Below are 27,089 nucleotides of genomic sequence, written 5' to 3' on the forward strand. Positions count from 1 at the left end.
GTAAATATTTGAATTTCTTTCATTTACTATTTTGCTTGGGAGAAGGTGTGGTGTGCGTTCGAGCGCGCATGCGCACGTGCAGGTGTGTTCGACATCCTGACGTCACTTGGCTCTACCTTTGGACTGTGAAGTAGAGCCGAGTGACGCAAGGTCTGCCTTTGATGCAATGACGTCACCTGGGCAGCCTTATAAATTACCTTTCAGCACAACAGTTTACTTTACTCCAAGATTCCACTGAACTAAGACCAGGACACATTCAAGATAATTAAAGAGCTGGAAGCAAGAACTGTATTAAAAGAAGATACACCACAAACAATCCTGGAGAGGGAAAACAACTCCCAAGTCATGATGGACATACCTCAAACAACCAAGTGTGCCCAGTCTCCTGACTCTGGTAAAGAGTCAACAACTAAGGCAGAACATGAGAACCAGCTCAGGCTGTTCGTTACTCTGCTGACGATAAGAGTGCTGACCAAGTGTCGCGCTCTGAAGAACCAAAGCCAAGAACAGTGGGTCACTCACACCAAACGTCTGGTAAACCAGACAATGGAGGGACTCACTGTCACGGAGGGCGTCTGCCCTAATGAGAAGAACGTAAAGAAAGTCTGCAAGGCCGTTTTGAAAGAACTGGACAAGAAATTCGGTGGTAGACGCACGCTGGAATCGGTCATAATCTTACAAGAACCAGAGATGGACAGTGCTATCGCTGAAATTATGCAAGCCCGCATCAAATACTCCTCATTCCGGCTTTCAGTGAAAGCTGCCTCTCAGAACGAATATAAAACCGTGGTACGGCTCATCATACTAACTCTGGGCGTAATGGCTGTGGTCGCCCTCACCTTTGCCTTCCTATAAAGAAACTGTTGGTGTGATTTACGTGGGTTTTCTCCGGGTGCTCCGGTTTCCTCCCAAATTGACTTCATCTGGTAGACGAACGCTGGAGTCCGCTATACTCTTACAGGAACCAGCTATGGACACTATCATTGAAATTATGCAAGCCCACATCAAAAACTACTCAACTCGGCTTGCAAAAAAAAAAAAAAAAGATGCCTCCTGCAGTGAATAGGGAGCCGTGTTCCGGGTCATCGGACTAACTCTGGGCGTTCTGGCTGTGCTTGTCCTCACCGTTGCCTTTCTCTGAAGAAACTGTTGGTGTGATTTACGTGGGTTTTCTCCGGGTGCTCCGGTTTCCTCCCACACTGATCATTTCAGATAAATTGTCGATAAAAATGATCAAATGTATTTTTAATGTCTGAAGTATTAATTTTTAAGATAAGATAAGACTTTACTGATCACACAGCGGGGAAATTCACTTGTTAGGCGCCTCACAAAAAAAAAAAAAAAAGGAAAAAGGATAAAGTGCAGAAAAACAAGAAGTGTGCATGCAATTCAAGTAACAAAAAATTGCAATGATCTAAAGAGTTAAGTTAAAAATACAAAACAGTAAAAAATGGCTATATACAAATTTACACAATGATGGAGGTCAATGAATAAGATACTGTGAGAAAAAAAAATGAGAGTAATAAGGCAGACACTGTGGATTAGCTGACCTCAACACAAACTCAATGAGGTTGTAAATCTGCACACAGGTCATATACTGTACAGTTTTATTGGAACCCCAAAGTGAAACTGAATAAATTAGAAAGTAAATAAATGTGGAGGTAGAGAAGAAAATAAATGAGGAAAAGATTATACAGAAATACTAATTATATTACTGTACTATACTAATATTTTATGTACTATATAAAATATATTTTTTGTATTTTATATATTTTTTTACATACTATACTATATATACTATTTTTTTATAGTTATTTTTAAGTGTTACCCAAAATATTTATTGTTATCGAACCAAATCAAAACATATTTAGCTGTCTTCAATTTCTGAATCTATGTGCAACACCAACAAGCGTGAAGAGAAGCTGATGAATAAATCATGTGCAAACAATGCTGACACAGCACTTTTAGTAATGTCTAAATCATACATAAATGTTGCACAACTTTAGTTATAAATGGTTTTATAATCATTTACAAATGTATATAAATGGTTTGTTCATGATTAGTTCAATATCTACTAATGGCTTATAAATGTCTTATAAAGGATCGTTATTCTAAAGTGTTACCATATTTTGTGTAATCTGGTGCCTGGTTAGTCAGGTGAATTAATAGTCCCTGTTAATCCCTGGTCCCTGACCTTCCCCCTGTTTATTTGCTGATGTTGTTGTTGATATGAGCAACCTGAAGTTTTTGTATAATTTGACATGTGCACTTCAGTGGACTTTAAGCTAGAAAAAAGGGTCATGCACTTAACAATAAATATAGTGGGAATATTTGCTTATTCCAGACACCAAGAAAGTTTGACACCTGTTGTCATAAATTGCTGCATCCAAGTATTTAGAAAACCAAAGACACTCTTCAAATGAGAAGAACTGAATTTAAAAAAAGATGATGCCAACCAGTCATGTATTTGTTTTTCCTGTATTTTGGAGTATATATATATATATATATAGCCTCATACTGACTTAAATTAAAGTACAATTCAAAAATATTTATTGTCTTAAGTTTTGAAGTATAAGTAAATCTGGGCTTCAGAGTCGCGCTTTCACTCTCGAATTTGATTGGCTGAGCAGCGTCATGTGGGATGGCTTAACTCGCATGCAATTGGTCTGTAAGGTCCGCTAAATAGATACTGTAAAGACAAGAAAAGCTGTGCTGGTTAAAATATTAGCGTCCCGTTGTGATGTAGAATAATCGATAATTTATTGATCGTAGGTCTGGGTCCGCATAAGACGGCGTCTGGGTCCGGACCCGGACCGCGGTCCGCCTGTTAGTGACCTCTGTTCTAGAACAAAGATTAACATGAGTCTTTTTCTCATCATCAGCCTTTATTCTTTAATTTAAACACAACAATCTCTGCAGCAACCATCTTTTCAATCAGCCAGTGATTAGACAAGCACCAACACAAGCACCAGCGATGATGGTCACATGTAATTCATGACCAGATAAATATGTACTGTATTTCACAATGGTAACAGCATCAGTTCCAAACTCAGCAGCATTTGCATAGCGAGCATTTGGACTGCAAGAAACAAACAAAAAAAAAAAGAAAGCAGGTATTCACAGTACGTTTGCTCAGAAAAGTCTTTAATACTACACACGCACGCACGCACAAACACACATGCACCTTTCTGAATGACACTGGTTGCCAAAATCATCAATCATAACGTCTCCTGTATCCTTTATTGTGTTATTATCATGTGATCCAAAGTGTCTGTGCTTTGTTTTTGTTTCATAAATGAGATTTGTACATATATATAAACTGTTCATACACAACATTCAGCTTATTAATATGTATATATACTGTTCTTTAGTATAAGAAGGTTTTAATGTGCAGTTGAGAGTCTGACATTATTTATCCATGGTGTAAAACACCTTCCAGGTGTGTGAATTTCTGTTTTAATCCCTTTATTTCCTCCTGTCATTTCCTCCAGTTCGATGCTGTTTCCTGTGGTGTGATGTAAATTCAGTGAGTCAGTTAAACAGGCTAGGTAAAGCTGCAGATACGCTGCTCGCTTTTAAATGGCTGACTTTACTGAAGTTTGTCACCTTGACCAACATGTGAATGTCATTTCAAATTCTGTCTGTTACTCTAATTCATATCAGTTCTTACAGGTGAGCTAAACGTTTTTCTTCCACAGCTTTATCTCTTTCAGAATATTAATCTCACTGAGACGGGTGGAAGGAGCAGAGTGTTAGGAGGAAGGGCCTGATATAAGGGCCTCACTGTGGGCTTGAATGTTATATGATTGGATGTGACTTATCAGCCAGTAGCTAAGCAGCTGATGAATGAGCCTGTGATTACGACGCATGAACGAAGCAACTGCTGTGGAAAAAAAAAAAAAAAATTCAAGTGAAACTTTCTCCTAAAGTATCCTGTCAGTTTTAGATGTATGTGAACTGTTTATAGTTACATAACACCAACAGTTCAAAGCGCGTCAAGGCTGACAAAAAAAAAAAAAAAAAAGGTTTAAGGCCTGGACAACCACGGCTTGATGGTGGAGACCTGGTACAGTTTCTGACTCCGTCGTCAGCCGACTCAGCGTGTGAGCAGAGTGGAGACGTCGCTGCTGTGAAGTCAGTGAATGACAGCAGGCCTGGTGCTGAACAGACTGAGGCTGAAGGGACTGAAGGGAAGAGACACATCAACTCATGTATTCATACCAGTCATCTTGCGTCTGTACATTTCGTTTTGAGGGTGACTGCATCTGAAAAGACGGACTCTCACCTCTTGATCTGTGCGATGGAGGAGGAGGAGCTTCGTACCAGCTTCTTGGAGGAGGAGGAAGAGGAGGGGAAGGAGAGGGGGACTTTAGTGGACTTAGGAGGTGGGAGGATGGAACTGTGAGAGGATTTGGACAGGTTTAACCTGAGGGACAAGCACAAAGGAACCAACAGATTATAACGTGTGTCTGATATTTTCTAAATTACGTTACATATAATGAATCACAGTCCTGACAACTTAAGATCTGATCAAACAAAGGGGGGGGTCCATGTGTGACCCTCTCTGTAACAGCCACAGTGGAAGGCAGAGTGAAGAGCCAGGGGAGACAGCTCACATGTTCAGACATTCATCGTGTTGCACTCAGCTGTTCACAACAAAAGTGCCACAAAGAGTTGTGTAACCAAAAAAAAAAAAAAAAAGCCAGAGAGAGAAGTACAGAGCCTGTCTCGAGCTGGTCCATCACAGTGTGAAGAGGACCAGCTCTCTTAAGTCACAGGAAACAGTTAACACAGACACCTCTGACTGACTGTCCATCTGATCTGACTGTCCAACGTGCTGTGTTCAGACACAGTGTCCGTCCTGCTTTAGCCAAGCTGAGACAGGAGCTGAGGACTGAACTTCTCTGTCAAACTCTTTTACCTGTTCTGTGTATCTGCCTGCCTGGTCTATGTGTCTGCCAATAGCCCCCACCCCCCATACACACACACAGCAGTGTACCTTGAGGAGGATGAGACTGATCTAGGTGGTCGCTTTCCCTTCAGTGCCCTCAGTTTGTCTCCCTGAGTCAGACTGCTGTCCTTGCAGTTATTCTATACACACACACAGAAAGAGGGTTGGGGGACAGAGGAGGGGGAGACAGTTTGCGATCAACTGTAACTTAAAAGAAAAACATCTGTTTACAATTTTAAATACTTCAATCCTCATTTTAAGGGAAATAGAGAAATAATAAAGACCCCAGAAAGTCCCCGCCCCCTGACCTCATCCAGGCTGTATGATTTGTAGAGGGTGGTGTTGATTGACAGGTCATCCATGCTTGAAAGCAGGCGGGACATGGCTTCCTGTTTCCCTCCCTCGGAGTCGGGGCTGCAAAGCTGTTGTTGTTGACGCTGTTGTAGCTGCTGCCGCCGACTGAGTCTCTGCTGAACCAGTTTCTGTTTGGAGCGATGGACGTCACCCTGGACCCACAAACTGTGCTGCTTCCTACACACAGGGGACAGACAACACCGTATATTCAGCCTGTCTCAGTCTTGGTCCATGTAGAAAATCTTTTCTGTCTGGGTTGTTTATGCTATTATATTGAGACTCACTCCTCTAAGAAGTTCTGCTGTGGACCGATGATGGATCCGGGCCGGCAGATTCGGATCCAAGCGATGGCTTCAGCTGCTGTGAACCGGAAGTGCTTCATCACGTAGCAGCCGATGAGAGTGCCTGTACGGCCCAGGCCAGCTGTGTTTGGACGGAGCGAAGACAGAAGGTTTGGGGAGACGAGTTTTACAGGTTTAACAAGTGGACCTGCAAAAACACACACACACAGTTCCATCCTACCTTTACAGTGCACAGCCACAGCCCCCTCTGTGCTCTCACACACATGCAGGAAGCGCCTGGTGATGAGGTCAGAGGGCGTGGTCCCGTCCAGGAAGAAGAGGTCGTGGTGCTCAAATCCAGCGTTCTCAAAGCGCCTGCCGTCGTACAACCTCCTGTTCAAACGGACCACGGCCGTCACGTCGTTCTGCTGAAAGTACGAAAAGTACGCCTCTGGAGCGTGGAGAGGATAACCTGGGAAAAAAAAAAACCAGTCAGGAAGCACTGTGATTTATCAGGCCTCAGTCACAGCAGCATTCATTAATAACTGATGTAACAACCAATGACTCAGAGGTGGTAAACATGTGGTTTGTGAGACCTTTCTGACAAAAACCTTCTTTTTGTGCAGGGACCTCACAAAACCCTCGCCATAAATACTGCATCGTTTTTTGGAGGAAAGATTTCGAGGGGACCTGACTCACCGTTCTCTATCTTACTGCGAGGGTGAGGGCTGCTGAAAGCCAAAATCTTCCCTGGGATGATCCAGTTCATGTCCCCGTTCTCTACACGCTAAGGACACAGAGACAACACGAGGAGAGTGTGACAGAGGTTCTCCAACCGTGTGGAACGCTTTAAAACATGAGAACCTAACTGGAAATGGAGGATATGTAAGTGGTAGAACGTCTGAGCTGCCAGATCCAAGCAAAGCAAAATACAAAGATTAATCTCTGAAATGTTCCATTTCTGAGCAGGTGACGTCAGCCCTGCTCCAGCTGTGTCCAGACTGTCTCAGCACATTCAGAGCTCCGTGTCCTTCACATAATTCTGTTTACGGTTAACATTAGAAATCATCCTCACCTCATAATGTTCATATTCCTCAACATCGAAGTTCTCAAAGTCCAGGAAACCATGCTGTAGCGCCTGGAGGAGAGAGGAGAGAGAGACAGTAGTAGTAGTAGTAGTAGTAGTAGTAGTAGTAGTAATAGTGGACTCAGGGCAGCCTTTTTTTAAAATAAATTCAGATACCATGATGTAACTTCTTTCCTCACAACCTCTGTTTTTTTCCTTCCCTTCTCTAAACTTTCATACGAACAGAGGATTAAGAATAAGTGCGTAACAGGGAACAACAAAGCAGGTGACCTCTGACCCACGGTAGGAAAACAGATCCCTTGTTTTCAGGGCAGATGTTGTTGTTTTTTTTTCCTGTTACAAAACACTGTCAGAATATCTTCCATCAGTTTAATATGATGTAACAAACGTGGATTAGGTTTTTCCTCCTGTGATGACGGATGGATAAACTGTAGCTGACCCTCCCCAAATTACTAATACAGGGTCGGAGTGTACTGAAGTCAAGTGCACAGCTCATTAATTCACAGACTAATCTACTGTTGTTAGCTCAGTCATGCTTGTTGTTTACCTTACGTATTGCTTGTAAACAGTCAAGCACAGTGAGGTTGAAAGAGCACTCCCCCGCTGCTGCATCCCTGTGGAAGACACACACACAAATTTGTTAACTGTAAATTGTGGCAACTGCAATCCAAATTGAAAGGTTGTCTCTGTTGTTTGGATGGCCCTGTGTGAAGGGCCACCCAAAGATTTACACATTAAGAAGATGTTGCTACTCCCAGGGGTTTTGAAAGATGTGGCTGTTTAAACAGGCAGGAAGGGTCTAAGAAAAAGATGTTACGTGGTTTGCATTATGGGAAATGTAGGATCCAGTTTTGAAATTTGTCCCATAAAATTTTAAAATTTGACCCATTTGAATCTCTCTTGCAATTGGTCAAAGTGGTTAGCTTTTGAGGCTTTAGATAGCCCGGACTAGCTTAGCTTGATTTCTTGTATATTGTAGTGATATTACAGTAAATTGAGTTGAGGTTGAAATTGTCCTTTTTGGGGATGTACTCTTATTCAGTTTATCACAGAGAGTTAGAGAACAGACTGATACCACTCTCACATCTGTACATTAAATGTGAAGCTAGCACCAGTAGCTAGTTAGCATAGCTTAGCATAAAGACTGTAAACAGAGAGAAACAGCTAGTCTGGCTCTGACCAAATACAAACTAAAGCTAATCAACGCATCATATCCTGTTCATTTTGTCCATGCTAAAATCTACAAAGTGTTAAGTTGCAGTTTTACAGGATTTTTATGCGTCTCTTTGCTTGGCCAGTGTGTGTGTGTGTGTGTGTGTGTACCTGAAGGGCAGGTAGCCTGTGTTGTTTCCTGAGATAAGCGTCCTGTAGGCCTCTTCTGGACTTCTTTTCAAATAGATTACCTTCAGGGCAGAGGTTATACAGTAATGATGGAAAGATGGACAGACAGATGGCCGGAGAGGTGAATTGATGGATATATAAAAAGATTTTTATTTACAGCGTAGGCACCGATGAGGACAGCAGCATTGGCTCTTTTCTTCTGGTCATAACTGGTGTAGTGGACCAGTTTCTTCCTGGACATGGTGAAGGACTGAGGGGATGAAATGAAGTAAAAAGCCTGAGTAACAGTAACAACAGCACAGAGGACGTCTCACTGTCTGACTGATTTATGTACATTTCCTGAATGTAAAGTACTGAGCTGATCAGTCTGTGTTACCTTGAGCTTCTTGTTGAGTTTGCAGCAGTATCTGTAGAGCATGGCCAGGTTGAGGGGACCAAAGTCAGCATAGAAACTGCAACACACAGACTCACTCAGCATTACTCTGTTGACAAATCCTGCACAGCTACCTTTCATGATAGAAATATTCATAACATGAAATATTCTTACATGAAAGCCTTGCAGTTTGTTTGAGGTGTAAGATTTCTAGAAGTGTAGACCATCTCCTAAAATATAACTGAACAGTCAAGTGAACAAATAAAATATAAAAAGAGTTTGATCGCAAGTTAAAAATCCCTTAATGAGCAGGGTCGTTTGGATTTATCATGTGATCCCAGTGTTTCTAAAGGCCTGGATACTTGGACTGAATGACTAGAAACCAGCATGTACACTAAGCAGATCTGATGGGGTGACCTGTAATATGGCAGAACCTCCTCTGGGTGTCTCTGTGGGCCTCTGTGATTCAACACAGCTTATGGAGTCAGTGAATTTCATGAATTTCATGAAGGAGAAACTGGCCTAACAGTTAAGCTACATATTTGTCTCAAGGTCACATCACAGCTCATCAGAAGGGCATTTGGCCCAGAACACAGGTGCTGATTGGAAGGTGGGGGCACTTAAACATTTAGGATGACTGAGCGGGATTTAATGTCAAGAGGGACTTAAAAATTGAAAATGGAACTTGAAGAGAATGGCCCCGAAATCTGCGATCAGGTTCAACACTGGGAAATTTCTGATTGGACATCAGTAGATGCTGGTGTTATGCACAGTGCAAAGCTTATGGCTCAAAACATAACAACAATATTTATTTCAGAGTGTTGAACAGCTCCTCTTCATTTAAATCACTTCAAAAACAAACAGTATCTGTAATAGTATTTGTTGTTTGAGGACCAGTAGAAGGTAGTCCATCTGTACCACTGGACGCTAATTCAAAAGCTCCTATAGAAAGAGGAAAAGTTTGGTGCCATCATTTTAAAAATCTCAGCTCATTTCTGTATTAAATGCACAGACATGTTATAACAGACAGCCATTATTGATGAGCTATAAAAACCTTATTTTCCAGAGCATTATTGTCATTTTGGTTGATTCTAATGAGTAAAGCAGCAGGTCAAACTCTATCTGCTGTGTACATTAGAGGTGAAGTAGTAGACTGGTGATGACTAAGTGTCCAGTCTGACTGGCGTCACTCTGTGTTTGTCCTAAATCCCTTTCCATCGTCAGGGAACAGCCACTGATCTCATCTTGACCTATATTTTACAGTGCATCATAAACACTAGCTGAACATGTATGGGAGTCAATGGGCCTCACTTACAGGCTGATATTCAAATGAGCAAATCAGTATGTCTTCGCCTGCTTTGCTTTAAATGTACTAAGGCAAACCACCACATGGGGATTAGGGTTAGACAACCACCACCAACCAATGAAACACTTGCACCACCTCCAACCAAGTCCTCCAACCTAGACGACCATGGATATCGCTTGTCCCAACAGTATGAAGTGTATGGTTAGGTTTAGTTTAGTTTCTCCTCATACCAAGACATTAGCAGCAGATCCTTTAAGTCCTGTAAGTTGTGAGGAGGAGGCATATTATTCCTGTGTATTTGAGTCTCCAAAAGCGCAATAGGAGGCAGATCCTTCAGTTACCAGGCTCCTCTTCTGTGGATCCATCTACCAGTTTGGCTCTGGGAGGCAGACGCCTTCTCCAGGTTTAAGAGGAGGCTAAAAACCTTCCTCCTGGATAGATGTATAAGTTAGTTCTGACTCAGGCTTTCCTGGAACCATCCCCTAGCTAAGCTGTTATAGGCTTAGACTACTGGGGGTCTTCCCATGATGCACCAGGCTTCTCTCTTCTCCTCTTCCTCTCCATCTGCTCTCATTCATGTCCCATAGTTCCTGTAGTTCTGTTCTTTCTCTCCTCTCTTCTGCTGTCACTCTCTGCAGGTTCATCTGCCCTCGGAGCTGCAGAGTCTGGATCTGAGGTTGTGGTCCACCTACTGTCCCCATCTCATTAATTATATAAGTATAAATATTGTCATTATTAGCCTTATTCTTAGTCCTGTTAGCAGTCTTATTATTGTCTTCTTCCTATTATCATTAACCGTGTTGTAATTATTATGTGGAACCTGCACTGTGTTGTCTTCTCTTTCCTCCTGCTCTCTCTCTCCTCCGTCCTTGATCCCCTGTATGTGAAAGTGTCAGGACTCAGAGCCAGAGGATGATGGTCCTGCGTTGTTCAGAGGGTGCCTTCTACAAAATCATGTGCGATAACGTCCTTGCCTATTGCAGGTACTTTGTTTGCAGGCTGTCTGTCCTCTGAGTGATGCAGTAGCCTGTCGTTGTCTTCAACCTGCCTGAACATGTTTCATTCTTCATAGGCTACAGTAGCTCCTGGGGCTCCCTGTTCAGGCTCAGATCACATTTAAGGTCCTGTTGCCAGATTATAAAGCCTGAGTCTCCATGAAAAACACTGATTCTTTGGATTATTCACCCAGGTGAACTATACATGAGAATCATGCATGAACTGGATAGGTGATGTCAGAACTGACAAAGAAGAGATGGAGAATTTTATATGATCAAATGAGAGAAGCAAACACAGACACACTGTGAACTAATCCCTGAATTTACACCTGTACTTTATACAGACAGTCCACTCTATTGATCACATGTTGCATATCAAACTTATGTCCATGAAGTCGTACTATGTGCTGCATCAATCTGAACACAACTCCAATGAGCTTTTTTTTTTTTTTACATTTTTTATAGGGAAAAACCAGAAAGCCTTAATGCCATTGCATGTTTGTATGAAGATGATTATTCGTGTGCTGGCAGAATTGTATTGTCCTTGGAATATTGTTTGGACTAAATACTTTCTATTTTAAGATTACCCAGAGCCACACTGTCACATAAAGTTCCTCACAAACATGCATCAGCAGCATCAGAGAAATACGGATCCATGACTAACAACGTGAGCATAAACAACCTGTTTTTCCCCCCTGCTGCAGTTAATTACACCAACTATACATCACTGACACTGCTATGTGGGTGACAGTGTTTTAACACACACTGCTCACTCCCATTTGAGCTTCTATGATCTGACACAGGACAGAGACAATAGACCACACAACAGTATTTTAATTACAAAATATTTAGTGATCAGCGTATTACACAAGGAGTGGTTGGCTGAAGCTACCTGTCAATACCTGATCACCCTCTGCTCAGTGTCTGTAAAGGATGTATTGATGAAGCTCTGCATCTGCTTTGATATATGGAATCACACCACAGCTGACTGAGCCATGTCAGAGTGATCCAGCTGCTCGTCACAGAGGCTTACCTCTCGTATGTGAACTCCTCATCCGTGCTGAAGTAGTGTGTGTTGGCCGTGTTCTTTGGTTTGACGCGAAGGGTGGCAAAGTACAGCCGGTCTGTGGCACAAACACAGACAGGCAGGCAGGCAGACAGGCAGACAGACAGGCAGGCAGGCAGACAGACACAAACAGGAGAAGCAGACAGATGAATTTATATTTTAGTGGTAGGTGTCCTGAGTTCAGTCGGATCACAGATGGTTTTGGTCTCATAGACAAAGTCGTCTATTTGTCACTCTGCCCTCTGGCACTTTGACAGTTCAATGCAGATGTTTTTGTTCCGGTTTCTCAGTCTAGCCGTGGAGCTGTGTTTCCAAAGCTCCTCACCTTAAACCACACTGCCTGTTACTTAACCTGATTTAATACAACTTAATCCCCCGGCCCCTCTGAAACTATAGCTGCTGATCTACATCAAAACATAATCAAGTTACAAAACCGTACAAGTCGAAAAAAGTAACTTTTTATAGTGTGGGCGCATAAATAATAATAATAATTTACTAATATCTCAAATAGAAATGAAAGCCATTAAAAGAACAACTTTCAGGTTTGCCAGGTCCCTTTAGTTCATCACGAAGACTCTAGTCTACTTAGCACCTGAGCTCGCTTAGCAATTTCCCCATCGTGGGACTAATAAAGGTGTATCTTAACAACAAATAAAAAGTCACAACCCATCAACCACAAATTTGTTCTTAATATTGATTTATCCGTTAATCATTTAATGGCCATTAATGAAATGTTTCTCAAAGTGGTGCTGTTACCTTTAAATGCCTTGTGTTATTGAGTTGTGTTTCATTATTTCAGATCAGGGTCTTAAATGAGTCTCCCACAGACAAAGTTATGGAGCCTGCATCTGTCATGATTTGGGCTGAACTGAGACCCCCCTGCGAGTCCCTGACTGTGAGTCTGTGGTTTCCCCACACCGTCCAGTTTTCTACCATAATATAAAAATCATATATTTTCCACATGATAGTTATGTATAGATGTAGGTGTATCAGTAATGTTTGTGTATAATTATACAGTTAATTATATGGTTTTTATATTCATTCTAAAATCAGTCAATATCAAATCAAGGAGTGACTTACCTTTGATGAATTCTGAGGCCCCGGACTGATCATATTCCTCTGCCATTTGACTCACACTCCAGTGATTCCTGCAAAAAATCTCCGTTTTGTTTTGGTGGTTGATAGTTCTGTTCTGTATCAAAAAAAAAAAAAGAAAAGAAAATATTTTTATTTTCTAGTTTATCCGTTATGAGGCCCCTTTGAGATGTGTCCACAGTATCAGGAGTTCAGTATAAAATAATTAATATAAAAAGATCCACCGTCCAACCTCTGTGTCCGTGTCTACTTAGTAATACAAAACTCAAATAAAAGTCTCCCCGTGTTCAGAGCTGAAGAGGCGATCCGTAATAGAGAGCTGGTCTCCAAAGTGGAATCAGACAGCTCCTCTTCCTCAGAGGCCAACTGACTCAGCCTGAAATGAATAGTTTCTCCACATACATATGATCCAATCCCTCCATGTCTAAATTAAAACGTTTCCCGGAATATTCCAGCAAATAGTCGGAGAGCTGAGGACTCGCACCAAGCCGTCCAAAGTCAGAGAGAGCGCTAATCTCCCCGCTGCTTTGCACATGCTCTGTCAGTGGCTCACACACACACGCACGCACACACACACGCACGCACGCACACACTGGCAGGCACTGTCACAGCCTAGTAGAGGCGGATCCATTGATGGATGAAAGAGTAAAAAGAGTACTGGTGGAATATATTCCTTTAATCCCTGTTTTCCTGTAATGATTACTGACATAATACATGTTAATACTGCTCTGAAAATATACCATCTCCATATTAGAAATGGCGTTAGATTTTCAGAGTGACTTCCAGTGTGGCTGTAGGACTCTCAGTGTGGCTCTAAGATATTCCTTGGTACTTTTTTAATGGCCCCTTATCGTTTCATCATAACAGTCAATCCTGCTCCTCTACTTTCACTATGATTACTGAGATAAGACTTGTCCCACAGTGTATGGTTGGTCACAGTCTTTTTTTTTTCTTTTACAGGGGCTTATGCAGCAGACTGATTCCACTGGCCTGAGGACTGTAGTTAGCTCCTTTCACCCAAGGGTGAGGAGCCAAAGGCCTGAGAGCCAAATGTCTGAGCTTCCTAATTTCCCCCGGCTGAGCTGTGAGTTTCACATGAGGACGGGGAGGGGGGGGCACCTAAATCTGCACTTACATCACACAGTTGTACAAGTGTTTGAGATGGCGATTATACAATAAGAATTTGGTTGGTTACTAAGCAAAAGACGTGTCTTATGTGGACCCCAGACCCTCAGGTTTCCTGGGATAGTTGTCTGGTTGGGTAATACTAGATTATAAACCATGACCAACCAGTAATCTACTCTATCACTAAACCAAATCAGGAATTCATTCAGGACTTCTGTTTTCTGTAAGACCAAACATACAGGTTTTATCCACTTCAGTCATTTAATTTTGGCTCTTGAGAAATCATTTCCCATCCCAGTGTCAGGAATATCAAGAACCTGTGAGATTCCTGTGGTTTCACAGTAAATTTGGGTGTCTGAAACCTGCTGCAGAACCATAGGAAAGCTCTGAAACAACACAAGTATAAGGTGTATGGTTTGTGAAGACTTATGAAAATGGTTCATTTATGAAAATGAAGTAGGCCACATACTGTCTGTGTTAGTGGAAACAGTTTTAATGTGGTTTCATCCCAAACTCACTATTTGAAATATTTATTTCAGAGTGGATCTTTCTGTATGAGTAGAGTAACGTGAGAAAAATGTGTCTTGCATTGATTGAAAAGACTTTTATATAGTGTGATCTAATATTTACTTTGTTGTTAATGTACTAACCTCACACTCTGTCTAAGCAGGGGGAACAGGGAATCCACACACACACACACACGCACACACACACACATGCACGCACGCACGCACGCACGCACGCACGCACGCACGCACAAATCTTTGTGTATGGGATATAGTCCTATTCCTGGTCATCTGCTCTAGTTAGCCAATTAGACATCAGATTAACAGAAGGAAGGGACTGAGCAGGGTCACGGCTAAGGACGCCTGCACCATGAACATGAAATACAAAAACAAACCAGAACACCTGAGGATCCTGATGATGGTTTTACTATCAACACTTTTCAAAGGTGAGACACAAACTGTGTATATAACTGTGTAATATGTGGATAATGGAGATTTGTGTATAAAAACATGTTTTCTCATTGTTGTTCTCTTTATTATTTCTGATTCATTTTAAAATGCAGGGATGAAATTTATTCCTACTGATGACCATGCTTCTGTTCAATCATTGAATCATTAGAAGATGTGTTATGATGATGCTCCTCGTGTTTTGTCATTCCTATAATGAAAGGATGCTCTCTAGTGTTCATTCATATAATAACATCCACTGTAGCTGCTTGGTTGTGTTTGCCAGTGAAACATCAGTTGCATGTCAGTGTTTTACTTGTTTTGTTTTTTTTTCCTGGTGTTGTGATGAATTAAATCTAAATCTCTCAAATTTACAGTCCTGATTTGGTTTAGAGAGAGCTGGTCAAGGCTAGATGACCGACCAGGCAAAGCCGACAACTGTCCCAGGAAACCTGAGGGTCTGGGGCCCATATTCACTGTAGGAGGTGTGTTAAGGCTTGGCCTGCATTAGTGGGATACCTGTCAACAAACAAAATAAACAAAAAGCCAGACAGTGGTCAAATTAATGTAGCTGAAACAAATAAGGTAAGATACAGGACCGTGATCTTTCAGAGACCCTGTCTGGGTTTAAACATGGTCCCCAGACCTCATTAAAAAACAGTGATCTATACATCAGACAAGGGCTGGCATCTTTTGGTCTAAATTACTCCAAATTTTCAAATTTACCAGAGGACAGTGGATTTTATTTCAAAATGTATCACCAGTCACCAGCTGCCAGGAAGATAATATCTCAATTATTGTCATTTTTCTCATCTTGTGTCATAACCTCTACAGATGGAACAGAGAACTGGGTGAAGCTCTGATAGTGCTTTGAAGGGGATGCATCTATGTATCCTAAAAATTACTGATACAGTGTTCATGTGTACATGTAGCATTTTACTATTGTAGCTGGTTAAGGTGTAGTTTTAACTACGTTATATAGAGAGAAGCAGTTTAGTCCCGTTTTTTCCAAAGCTAAGGGTTAGGTTCCTCTAAAGGGTCGCAGGATAAATCTGAGGGGGTTGTGAGATGATTTTAGAGAGGAAATGTGTCTTTGATGGAACTGATTAGATCTTCAGAGACTTCTGAAATGTGAAGGGCCCCAAGCTTTTTCCTAAGGGCCATAAAGTAAAAGGTTTGGGAGCCACTGGTTTAATCTTTGATCATGTGTATTTTATATAAGCATGTTTTTGTGATGTGAATGGTAACCAGTAATTATAGCTGTAGACAGTAGAAAGTGCAATATGTACTTGACCTCAATCAAATATCAATAGAATTATCAGTTTAATGGACGTATATAGAATATTTAGTTTAACTGACAATTAGGTTAATGAATAAATACTTAGAAGTACAAAACTCCATTGGATGATGTAACACATTAAAGGGTGACAGTACGCCGAAGAGCCATTGAACTTTCCAATCTGCTCTTCTCTGGCAATGCTGCCAAAATAAAACTTTTTATTGATTCCTTTCGGGAATCATGACGTAAAATCAAGTTTCACTTAGACCAGAAGGTTTACATCATCTACCTGATTCTGTCTGCTGAAATGAACGGAAGCAGATTGTGTTTAAATTACAGGGTTTAAATCAAATAGGCCACTCCAGCCTGTCAGTGTTGGGCGGACTCCCAGTCCTACAGCAGTTCACTCATAGCATGAAGCATCACTGCTCTCAAAGACTGCTTTCACCCTCAGAAACCAGAGTACAGTAGATCGTTTCCAAAAGCAATTTCTGCTGAAATGTTCTCTCGCCGAAAAAATCAGCTTCATTCAGAAGATCTGGCAAAGCTCCTTCAGGAGAGGAAGGACAGCAGCAGAGGCACCATGTAGAAAAAGAAGAGGGATGAATGCGGAGGCAACCTTACAAACATTACATGCTGTCACTGCAAAGCTGCTGCCATGTCACACTGACATGTCACGGTTTGACAGATTCCCATTGTTCCTGAAGAAAATCACATTCGTCCTTGTGTCGAAGTGTCTTTGAGAAAGACACTTCGACACCCAACCTCCTGGTTTCTGTTCTGTACCTGAGCCTGACCTCTGAGTTTCTGTCACAGTCCCAGTCCAATACAAAACAAAGACAGAAGGAATGAAGACATCAGTAGAAAGTGTAGTGATATTAATACAATATCACACGTGTCGTAGAGCCATCTTCAGCCAGCTGAACACATACACAACAGAGAGCAGAGCCCACCACTACACTAAAACCTAACAGGGAATATTATACACTTTGACATTTACTTAATCGTCATGAGGAGTTCTTAACAGCCTGTGAAACATCTGCATGTCTCTGAGGGAGTTTATAAATGCCTCTCTGCCTGGGAATTCACCAGGCAGAGATGAGCTGACAAAAAAATGTGACTGGCTGCATTAAGGAAAATGTAGGATCCAGTGTTTTCAGACATACCAGGGACAGAAAGTCAGGATAACTCAACTACAACTTCAGTTTTGACCATACTTTTTAATATCTGTTTTTTATGAGCTCGCCAACTTTACAGAGATGCACCATTAAATTACTGGAGTACCCCTTTGACTGTACTCCCTTCAAGGTTTATACCAGTCTGTTGCCTTGAAAGAGCAGAGCTCCACTTAACCTTGACAGCAACAATATACTGGGCCAACACAGATAAATGTCAGGAGAGCTGTGATGCAGTTTATGATAACTGTCCCCATTGAAGAGCATCTACAGTCCTTCTTTAATCACCACAATACATCAGACATGAGACCAAATCAAATCATGACCTGAGGCACACATCTCAACTCCTAGACAAGTCACATCAAATCCAAGTCTGAAACTAGGTCAGGTCCAAGTCTTGGAGTGCTGTACTACTTTCACAAAACTTACAGAAGTACACCAGTGGCTTTGTATTGTGGTTCAACAAGTTGTTAAGTAAAGTCGTAAGGTAACAAAATCCAGATACTAGAACCCCTGTAGCTCACTAATTAACTCGGTCTATCTTGTTTGTTTAACTGATACAAAAACCAAGTGTAAAAATGTCAGTTCACTCTTTTAGAGTGTAACAACAAACAAACAAAAAAAACCATTTGATTTACACAGCTGTATTTGTCAGTATTTTGGTTGTTTGGGAGGCACAGTTTATCATTTGCAATTCTGAATTTTTAACGGCTTGGCTAGCTAAGGTTTTAGGTTCGGGAGTCAGGGTTAGCAAAGCTAGCAAACAGGCTAACAGGCCTGCTAGTAACTTAGAGCCCTGCAGACACAGTTATATTTTCCATAAGATTATCTGATGTCAGAAGTAAGGTTTCCTGCATCAGTGATGAAAATTCAGTGAAAATAACTTTAATTTCAACAGCTCCTGAGAGGAAGCTAACCACATCAGAGCTCTATGGTTCCTGGGACTGACAGTTTATCAGGCCAATGGATGAACAGCTGAGAGAATCTCCCGCCCCTGGCATGTTTCTCCATTATAGTAAGGATAAAAAAGAAGAGGAACAAATTGAGAAGCACAAAGGAAAAAACTTTGAGACGCAAACCAAAAGACAGGGAACACCAGCTGTGGATTTAGATATGGATGTCATATACAAAGGCAAAGAGAATGATAGTAACTCTGACTGGTCCTTTGACTGGTTTCCGATTCCACATTTCATTGCTTTTTAGTGTTTTAATTTAGTATTTCACAGTATATGACATAAGTTTTCTCCCTGACAGAGAGCGTGACCCCATAAAGCGAACTGCTGAATAATGGGGAAACAGAGCAAAGTGACAGGTCTAAACGGCAGCATCAGCTGTACAGGAGGCCTGTTCCGGTCTCAAGGGCAGAGAGAGAGGGGGGGGAGGGGTGGTAGCGGTGGGGGTGAGAGAGGGAGAGAGAGAGAGCATCTGTCTGCATGGTGACGTCACCCCCGCCTCATCCTTGAAGCCTTCTCCTCCTGCGCGTAATCCACCGCCCGCCCGTCCGCACCGTCCGGGAGGATGAATCCAAAACACTTTGATTTTTTTATTTTCACAAACCCGTCTCGAATATTTCAAGCCAATTCTCCAAGTTCTTTTTTTTCTTAAATCTATTTTTATTGTTTTTTTGTTTTTTATTTTTTGCACCACCCAGGGAGTGGGACAAGTCACTGTGCCTCATCTAAAGAGACGGATTTTTTTTTCTCTCTCCATCAGAAAATCTTTGTGTGTGTGTGTGTGTGTGTGTGCGTGTGTGTTTGTGTGTCCTGCATGAAAGGATATGGAGAGAGAAGAGGATGTGGAGGCTTCGGGATGGATCCTGGAGGAAATAATGCGACAAGGAGACGAGCGGTGCCCCGTGTTTGACTGCAGATGTCGACGCTCTGCATATTTTAGGCAATTCATTCCTCTTATTCTGAACGATGTCTTGTGATCAGAGGTTGCCTTTGTGCGCAAAATAGACGGATGTAGGCAGCATCTAATGGATTATTCCTGCTGTAAACTTATATAGCTGTGTGTATTTTCCTTGCTTCATTGTCTTTAGCTGTATATTTTTGCTTTCTTATTGTTGTATTGGCTGAAATGTGGTCGCTCAGGCCTTGGTGGAGCATATAGGCTAATGCTGCATGGCCCGGCCCACATTCTGTAATAATGTGCTCTATTTAATGTCGGGAGGGGTGAATTGAAAAATCACTCTTATATAACATTCCAAGAGGGACATTTTGTGTGCCCGTGCATGTCAATGTTCCGTTTACTGTGAGTTTATTATGATAAGATGTATATGTATGTATATATATGGGTTTTTTTTATCTTCACTGTAATATTCTAACAGGGACAATGTGTCTGTAGTACTCCTCTGTGAGCTTATAGTGCTGCAGTGCATGTAGCAGGCTTAGGTTTTATTAAAATCCATCACATTCATTTAGACCACCAGAATATTTGAATATTCTGAATAGATTGCATCTATTTAATTGAATTCTTTTTAGGAGGAAAACGACACAGTGTCTCCATTTGGCTTGAGCAAATAAGAAGGGATTTCTATTTAAAAAAACAAAAACAAAACAGCAACTCACTGCAGTGCATAGAAATCTCTTTATCATCATTACAAAGTGAGTGAGATGCTCTGGTTTCCATCTGTTTACATTCTGACGGGGCTCCATCCAATCTGGTCTTAGCCTCATTTAGATCTCTGCAGACCCGGGCTCCACTCTGTAATGGCTGCCTACGTGATGTGTCCTTGACATGTCATGAAAAAGAAAGATGGAATATGTTGTTCGTGTGAGCGGGATTTTCGCTGCTGAAGGAGACTGTGTGTCAGGGTGGAAAGGTGTGAACGGTGGACGGCTGCCATGAATTAGAGGGTAAAAGGGAGATGATCAGCAGGTACATGCGTGACCTTTAAATATATTATCAGGAAGGAAGTGTGTTGTAGAAGAATTCAAACAAGAGAGTACAGTTTTCTTTCTTTGAACACATTTGCTGCTGCGTTTCTCCAATGGACAATTTGTGCTGCAAACTGGATATTCAGTCCAGATGAATGTTATTCAGAGAAATCGACACAGTAAGCAGAAACACAAGAGGTGGGTACTAGGTTTAACCTCAGCACATTCCTCCTCAAGGTTATCGTCCCTGTCTTCTGTGAGACTCCTGACTGGGCTTCCTCTCTCAGTGTTCACAGTGGACCTTGATTTCAAATCAGTCAATTAAGGCACGCGGTGAATGCCAAGAGAGGAGCCCCCGCTGCTCCAGGATGTGTTGGCTTTGGACTGAGCTACTGAGAAGTATGTAACATAATCTAAATTAGCCCTTTACCAACTACAGCATCAAAGGGCTGCTTAGACCTTAATGCACTGATGATTAAAATCCATATCTATAATATATATTATTACTCTGAAATAGGACATATTTAGTACTTTTAGTACTTTAAATATACTTTGATGTTAATACTGCTGTACTTTTAGTACATTTGTGATTACAGGAGTTTTTCTTGAAACAGCATTTCTACATTGTATTTCTGCTTCTACTCAAATTAAAGATCTGAGTCCTTCTTCCACCAATGATCAGACCCTAAACTCCCTGTTTGTTTACTTCTGCCATTTGTCAACTAAACTCAAAGGGATCATGAGCACAATTTTTTTTTCAGGATCTATTCTTAGTGTCTTTACTCATAGTTTGACTTATATTTCATAAATGGTTTAAATTCTTATCTGTGTATTCTGTGTACTTTGTGTACTTTGTGTTGTTATCTGGTGTTTGAGGACAAATAAATCAGTTTTTATTATTGGGAGAAGTTCTTATGTCTTTTGAGAAGCCGGGGCTCCATGACATCAGGGCTAAAGCAATTCTCTGACAATCGAAGAGACATTTGAAAAAAAGAAGTTTTTTCCACGTTTCATTAAACAGGAATTTATTTAGAAACAGCTGAGTTTCATTACCTGACAGGATAAGAGCTGTTTATCTAAGAGCTTTCTCTTAGATAAAAAACAGGAATTAAATTCTGGTGATTTGTTGTATATGTATGAAATAATGTGTGTTCCTGTAATGAAGGTGGCACCTGTCTTTAAAAAGCTTTAAAGGGTCACTCCACCTATGTTTCACATCAGGTTTACTCATCGCGTGGAGTCCCACTGTGTGTCTCCAGGAGCTTTGTCAAACCTGATGATGTCATAGTGATGTCATCGGGGTTGTATCACCTTGCAGAGTATAGACGGGAGTTTACTGGGCAGGGACAGTCCTACAAAAGATGCTTTTCCAGGATCCAGAGTTTTTGAAGCTTAGTGCTAAATTACTGAAAATGAAGTTTGATGAAACCAAGATGACTTGAAGCTGTACTGAATACCGACCAAATATTGTCCTGAAGCTTATGTCTTAATGGCTGTAAACTGCATTTTACATTTGCCTGTAAAGATGAAAAGACAGATCATACAGTGAAAATGTTACTGAACACTACATTTTTGGAACTGATGTCGTCATTAGGACGGTATTTTATCATCTCCATGTGCTCGTCTTAATATATGAATATCTCAGCAAGTTTCTCAACATTTATTTCCACTGATGAACAAAGTGAATTAAATTCTGTTTTAAGTCTCAAATTGGTAAGGCCACGTCTTATCTGCAATGACACATGTCAGTTACATAAAGCTATTCCAAAACAATCAGTATCAGTTTCCTACATATCAAGTGAAATAGATAATAAATAAATAAATCTGAGTAAAACATACAGGCTAAGGACAGACGTCAAGTTGAGTGATTGAGGATCCTGTTCTACTGAGTCTTTGATGAAAACAGTTGGTGATTGCATGACCTTGAAAATTTACTTTAATTGGGATGCAGCTCATTGCGTTTGAGGCGGAGACACACAAATGACAAACATGGATCAATAGGCACAGTAACATGGAGCAGAAAATGCTGACGGTGCAGGTTTGGTGGTCTTATGGCTCTGACGAGTCTGACAACAGCCAAAGAGTATTTCTGGGATGTCCTCTGTATTTGCTGTTTGTTTTGAACTGCAGACACCAGCTAGTTTACATCCAAACAGCCTTGTTATAAAAGGCCAGCCACCCTAATCTGACCCTGGCTGCCTGTTAATCCTCACTAATGATTGCTCTACATTTAGTCCTGCTGGCTCTCCGGATGTTTCCACAGGCAGCGAGTCATGTCAGCCACGCTCGGCGTTTCATCAATGTTCAGGTTCTGTTGTAAAAAAAAAATCTGTTTACGCTTGTGTTTTATGCACATGTACATGTATACACACACCCAACTCAGCTCCATCCACACACACATTTACAAACATGCTCAGATTACGTAATCTGACATTGTTCTTTCTCTCAGGAGGATCAAACAGTCTGAGGCTGAGCAGCTGCAACACATTCAGCTCTGCAACTGACTGAAGATAACTTTACTCACTGTAAGATAAAATGATGAATGAACTAACACTTTAACACTATGAATAAACAATATAGTTTACAGTGTGTCTGTAGGACTAAGCCAGGAACAGAAGGTAAGAAATTTTGCTCAGACGGTGTTTAATCTTCCAAATGTTCTCATAACATCAAATATGACAACTTAATATGTATATATGTATATATGTATATTTGTGTTTAATCTTTTGAACCCCACTTTTCCAGTGAGAGCTCAGTGTCATGAGGAGCTCAGTGAAGAACCTTATTCTAAAGTATTCTCTAAATAACTAGATAAATAGAGTCTGTGCAAGCTGGTACCGGGTTTCTACCATGTCGGGTATTATATTGTAAGAAAACTCCACTATATTGTTACCGGCTTTTAATATATGTTAAGCTCCATACACCAGTGCTGACATACATTATGTATAATATATGATCATTTAAATATTCTGCCTCTACTATTAGTAGTGTTGGTTCTTCTGCTGTAATAAAGTAACGTGGCTGGTTTGATCTGTTATGGGGCCCCCAAGCAAAACTTTGCTCTTGGCCCCTACTGATCCAACCACCTACCACCCCTCTGAGTATTATAGTACCCTGCCACCTCTAGGTTCCCATTCAATCCTGTGCTGAAACTAACACTTAACATGTCTTAGCTTTTGGTCATGTGATTAAACAGTGGAGAAGGATGAACATGTGGGGGCTCTTCATGGTCTGGGGCCTCTGGATAGTTGGCAGCTGGTTGTTAATCCAACCTTGATTATTGCTGTTGCTGTAACTACTACTAGCATTACTAATACAAGACATACTACTACAGCTACAGCTTTACTGATAGCACAAATACTGTACCTGGTACTGGTACTTCTACTGGTAGCAGCTGCAACCATTAGTTGTATGATAGTGGTCAAAATGATGATTGAAAAACTATTTATACCAAATATATTTAATGTTGCTGAAGAAAAGAGGAAAAAAGATGAGTAAATGAGACAATCAAACTCAGTCTGCAGGCACACATGTGTCCTGAGGACAGCTCTGATCACCTGTGTGGTGTGTGCCATGGATTTTCAGAGGGCCTTGAGCAGGAACCCTAACAGAAAGAATCCATGTGGGATGCAGTGTATTAAACAAACACCAGAGGGTGCTGTTATTGTGATTACAAACAACTCCCTTTAAAAGAAATGAATTTGCGACTGGTACCTCATCATTAGCCTTAGATGGTCAAAATGAGCTACAGCCTGTCTCCGCCTGTGACCAAAACCAAAAAAAAAAAAAAAAAATGTTGGTGCTCCCTCAACTGCTCCACACTCTCCTCATTGTTCTTCTCATTTATGTGTTTCCAGTGTCACTGGCAGACATCAGGGATCTGTTTTATGATCAGTCATAGAGCTGTTTTTTCTCTGTTTTCCATGTGATTTCATTTATTCATAGACAGGCAGTGTCATAAACACGGACTGCAACTGAGAATGTCTGAGGTAAAAATGAATGCAAAAAAATAAATGAATAGAAAGACAGTCTAATAAACTAAAAGGCATGAAGGTGGATGGCCCTTGACTCTGCTAGTATTACCACTACATGTTTTAGATTCATCCTCCCCAAAGAGAGCGTGAGTGTGTTTATTCACGGTGGCTTGCTGAAAATTCACTAACAAGGACACACTGACAAACTTCAAATGTGACATTTGACGCGTTTGGACAAATGTGTGAAGTCTGATGTCTAATTGAAACGGGAGCACATGCAAATCGTGCTGCGGCTCTGTAATATGAAGGCTGGTAATATTCCAGTGATCTAAGACAGACACAGTATCACAGTTATTACAGTTAGAGTTTTGTATAAACTCTTAACTTAAACATTTTGTATGAAGCAGCATGTCAGAGCGTTAAAGCTAAGAACAAAGTTGCAGTCATGATTTATATCTCTAGCAATTTCCTTAATATTGTGGTGCAGGTTTCCTTTGGGGCTTTTTCTATTCTAAGGCTTTGAACCTATGCAGCTGATGGTATTGCAGTGATTTCCTACAGGAAATGTTGATTGTTTCTCAATGCTTTGTTTCCATATTTTCAACTTCAGAAAATCAATTAGTCAGCCAATAACCATAAACACCGCAAGGTTACTGTAGTTAGGTATGCATCATTCTGCTACATTTTCTCAGTGTTTATTTTTGGGATCTTATGATGGAAACTTTCCACCAGAACCCCACCCCCACCCCCGAAGACACGCGCACACGCACATGCGCGCACGCACACACGCACACACACACACTCAACATCTACGTCACCTTCCCCCCCAAAGGTGGCTGGCGACGCGTCACAAGTGTGGCATTCAGGTGTTATCGGAATATATAGCGAAGACAAGGTTTGTTCACATGACGTAAAAGCTTTAAACAGCTGAGGGAAAACGGAATTAAAGAGATATAATAAAAATGATTTTGGATGGCCCTTACGGTGTTTTAAAGTTTCTCAGAGACACAGGACTGTATTTTATACAGATGCTGAGGTCATCTCAGGACAACTAGCTAGAATTAATAAAAGACATGAATGACATGATATTTTGTTGTGAAGCCGCTGGAGGAGGTTTTTCAGAATCAGAATCAGAATCAGAGAAAACCTGAGAAAAACCTCAATGTTTAGAGGTTTCTCTAATTGTGTGTGTATTATGTCTTTTTTTGTCTTAAGAGAAGTTCAACAACATTAAGGACAAAATTATCTTCTTTAAAACACGGGAAAAAATACTGCGTGAATCAGAAAAATAACGCTATCTGTTGAAGAACAGTAATGTATGAGCAAAACAAGACGTCAAATGACAGCGGTTCCTGGGCTGAACAGGAGCAGTGACAATGACATTGTTCATCCCTCCTCTTTCTATGACAGCCAGCTCACCCTTAGGTTTAAAACCGACCAGTTTACCCATCCTGGTTGGAAGACGTTTCCAGGAGAACGGCACATCTCGTCACACCCGCCAACAACATGAACATGTGCGCTCAAGATTCACTCGTTTAGATATTTCCGACTGCACCTGAAGGCCGCGGGAGACGGGAGGTGGAGAGAGGCAGAAGCAGAACGACAGGGAGAGAGAGAGAGAGGAAAGGGGGGGAGAGATAGCAAGACCCAGCTAGCGCCTTCACTGTGAGCCTGTTTACCAGAAACTAAATGCTATTTTGCGATATTAGCGCCACAGATTAACCCAAAATTTAAGCAGTGTCTTTTGGCGAAGATGTGACTCCACCAGCACTTCGTCGAGTGTTTCTAAAAGGAAACAAAATATGTGCCGGTAACTAGCTAGGTTGACGTGAAGACAAAAAGGGCATCTCTCTGTCTTTGACCGAGCAGCCCGATCGTAATCTTCGGATGAGAGTTTCTGTGTGAACGTTGGTGAACCATCACGGCTAAACCTCCCTCTGCTCTGCCGAACTGAGCGGCTCCTGGTTCTAATAAAAGACAGGCGAGGGGGGGAACCCACCAAACTGCCAGCAAAATGAAATTCACAGAGCATCTCTCAGCTCACATCACCCCGGAGTGGAGAAAACAGTACATCCAGTATGAGGTAAGTTAGCTTCACGGTAAACCTGCTCTCTGATAGCCTCTAGCTAGCTGACTGGCTAACCAGGCAGCCGCTGACGGCTTGGCTAGATGTCTGTCCGGTTTCACATCGGTTATTTCTGTTCAGAACCACTGGGACATTGGTTGGACATGACTTCCTTGTCTTTCATTCTACCGTTGTTCTGCAACAGGAAAGAGAGGATCTGCTTCAACTGTTACGCCCGCAAAACAAGAAGCAGCAGACCCCTGTTAGCTAGCAGTCAAGCTAGGTTTGTTTTCTTGCTCTGCAGGTTACTACCTCGGTCACATCACGCTGTAATGAGCTGCGATGTGCATCGGCCAGCAGAGTCCCGTCTCTATGTGTCTGTCCTCTCTAGCTGCTTGGAATGTGTTTAGGAGACAAAGGACATTTGGCTGAGTCATCATTTATTGAGCTGGTTAATCTTTGCGCCCGCTAACCCCTCTCTGTCTGTCCTCACATGCTGACCCAGCTCCCTGTCAACGCTGCTCGTGTTCTGAAGTCAGTCTGCAACCTTTGATCCATTAATGCTATTAAAGCTTCAAATTCAACTGTTATCTTTATGATGCCTTAATTCGTGCACAGGGGCTGACAAACAAGGGCAATCAAATAATAAAAAGTTCCAAGGAGAGCTTTGCATTTTGGGCCAGGATGTTTTAGACTGGTGTTCAAAACATACTTGTCAAGGTTGTGTACTTGTATGTAGATATTTCTACAGCAAAGACATGCTGCTGATCCTGAGAGGATGGCAGTTCCT

The 27,089-nt window shown here is 41.5% G+C and overlaps 2 protein-coding genes across 2 annotated transcripts in view; one reads left to right on the plus strand and one right to left on the minus strand.

Moving 5' to 3' along the window:
- Positions 1–4,135: 4,135 nt before the first annotated feature.
- On the minus strand, positions 4,136–12,883 carry cdc14aa (cell division cycle 14Aa). The gene is made up of 14 exons (XM_041055328.1): positions 12,835–12,883; positions 11,722–11,812; positions 8,391–8,466; positions 8,172–8,264; positions 7,997–8,076; positions 7,221–7,287; positions 6,662–6,724; positions 6,286–6,373; positions 5,828–6,058; positions 5,590–5,728; positions 5,260–5,482; positions 5,000–5,091; positions 4,286–4,426; positions 4,136–4,184 (listed from the first exon to the last, which is right to left on the minus strand). The coding sequence occupies exons 1-14, from the start codon at positions 12,878–12,880 to the stop codon at positions 4,136–4,138; spliced, it is 1,479 nt and encodes a 492-aa protein (XP_040911262.1). The 5' UTR covers positions 12,881–12,883.
- Positions 12,884–25,783: 12,900 nt separating this feature from the next.
- Positions 25,784–27,089, plus strand: part of LOC121192956 (xenotropic and polytropic retrovirus receptor 1 homolog) — a 33,716-nt gene continuing 32,410 nt past the window's right edge. The window contains exon 1 of the mRNA XM_041055017.1: positions 25,784–26,317. Within this exon, the coding sequence (XP_040910951.1) occupies positions 26,249–26,317 (69 nt within the window). The 5' untranslated portion in view covers positions 25,784–26,248. The remainder of the gene's footprint in view (positions 26,318–27,089) is intronic.

This window comes from Toxotes jaculatrix, chromosome 14 (genome assembly GCF_017976425.1).
Source record: "Toxotes jaculatrix isolate fToxJac2 chromosome 14, fToxJac2.pri, whole genome shotgun sequence".
NCBI classification, from domain to species: Eukaryota; Metazoa; Chordata; class Actinopteri; family Toxotidae; genus Toxotes; species Toxotes jaculatrix.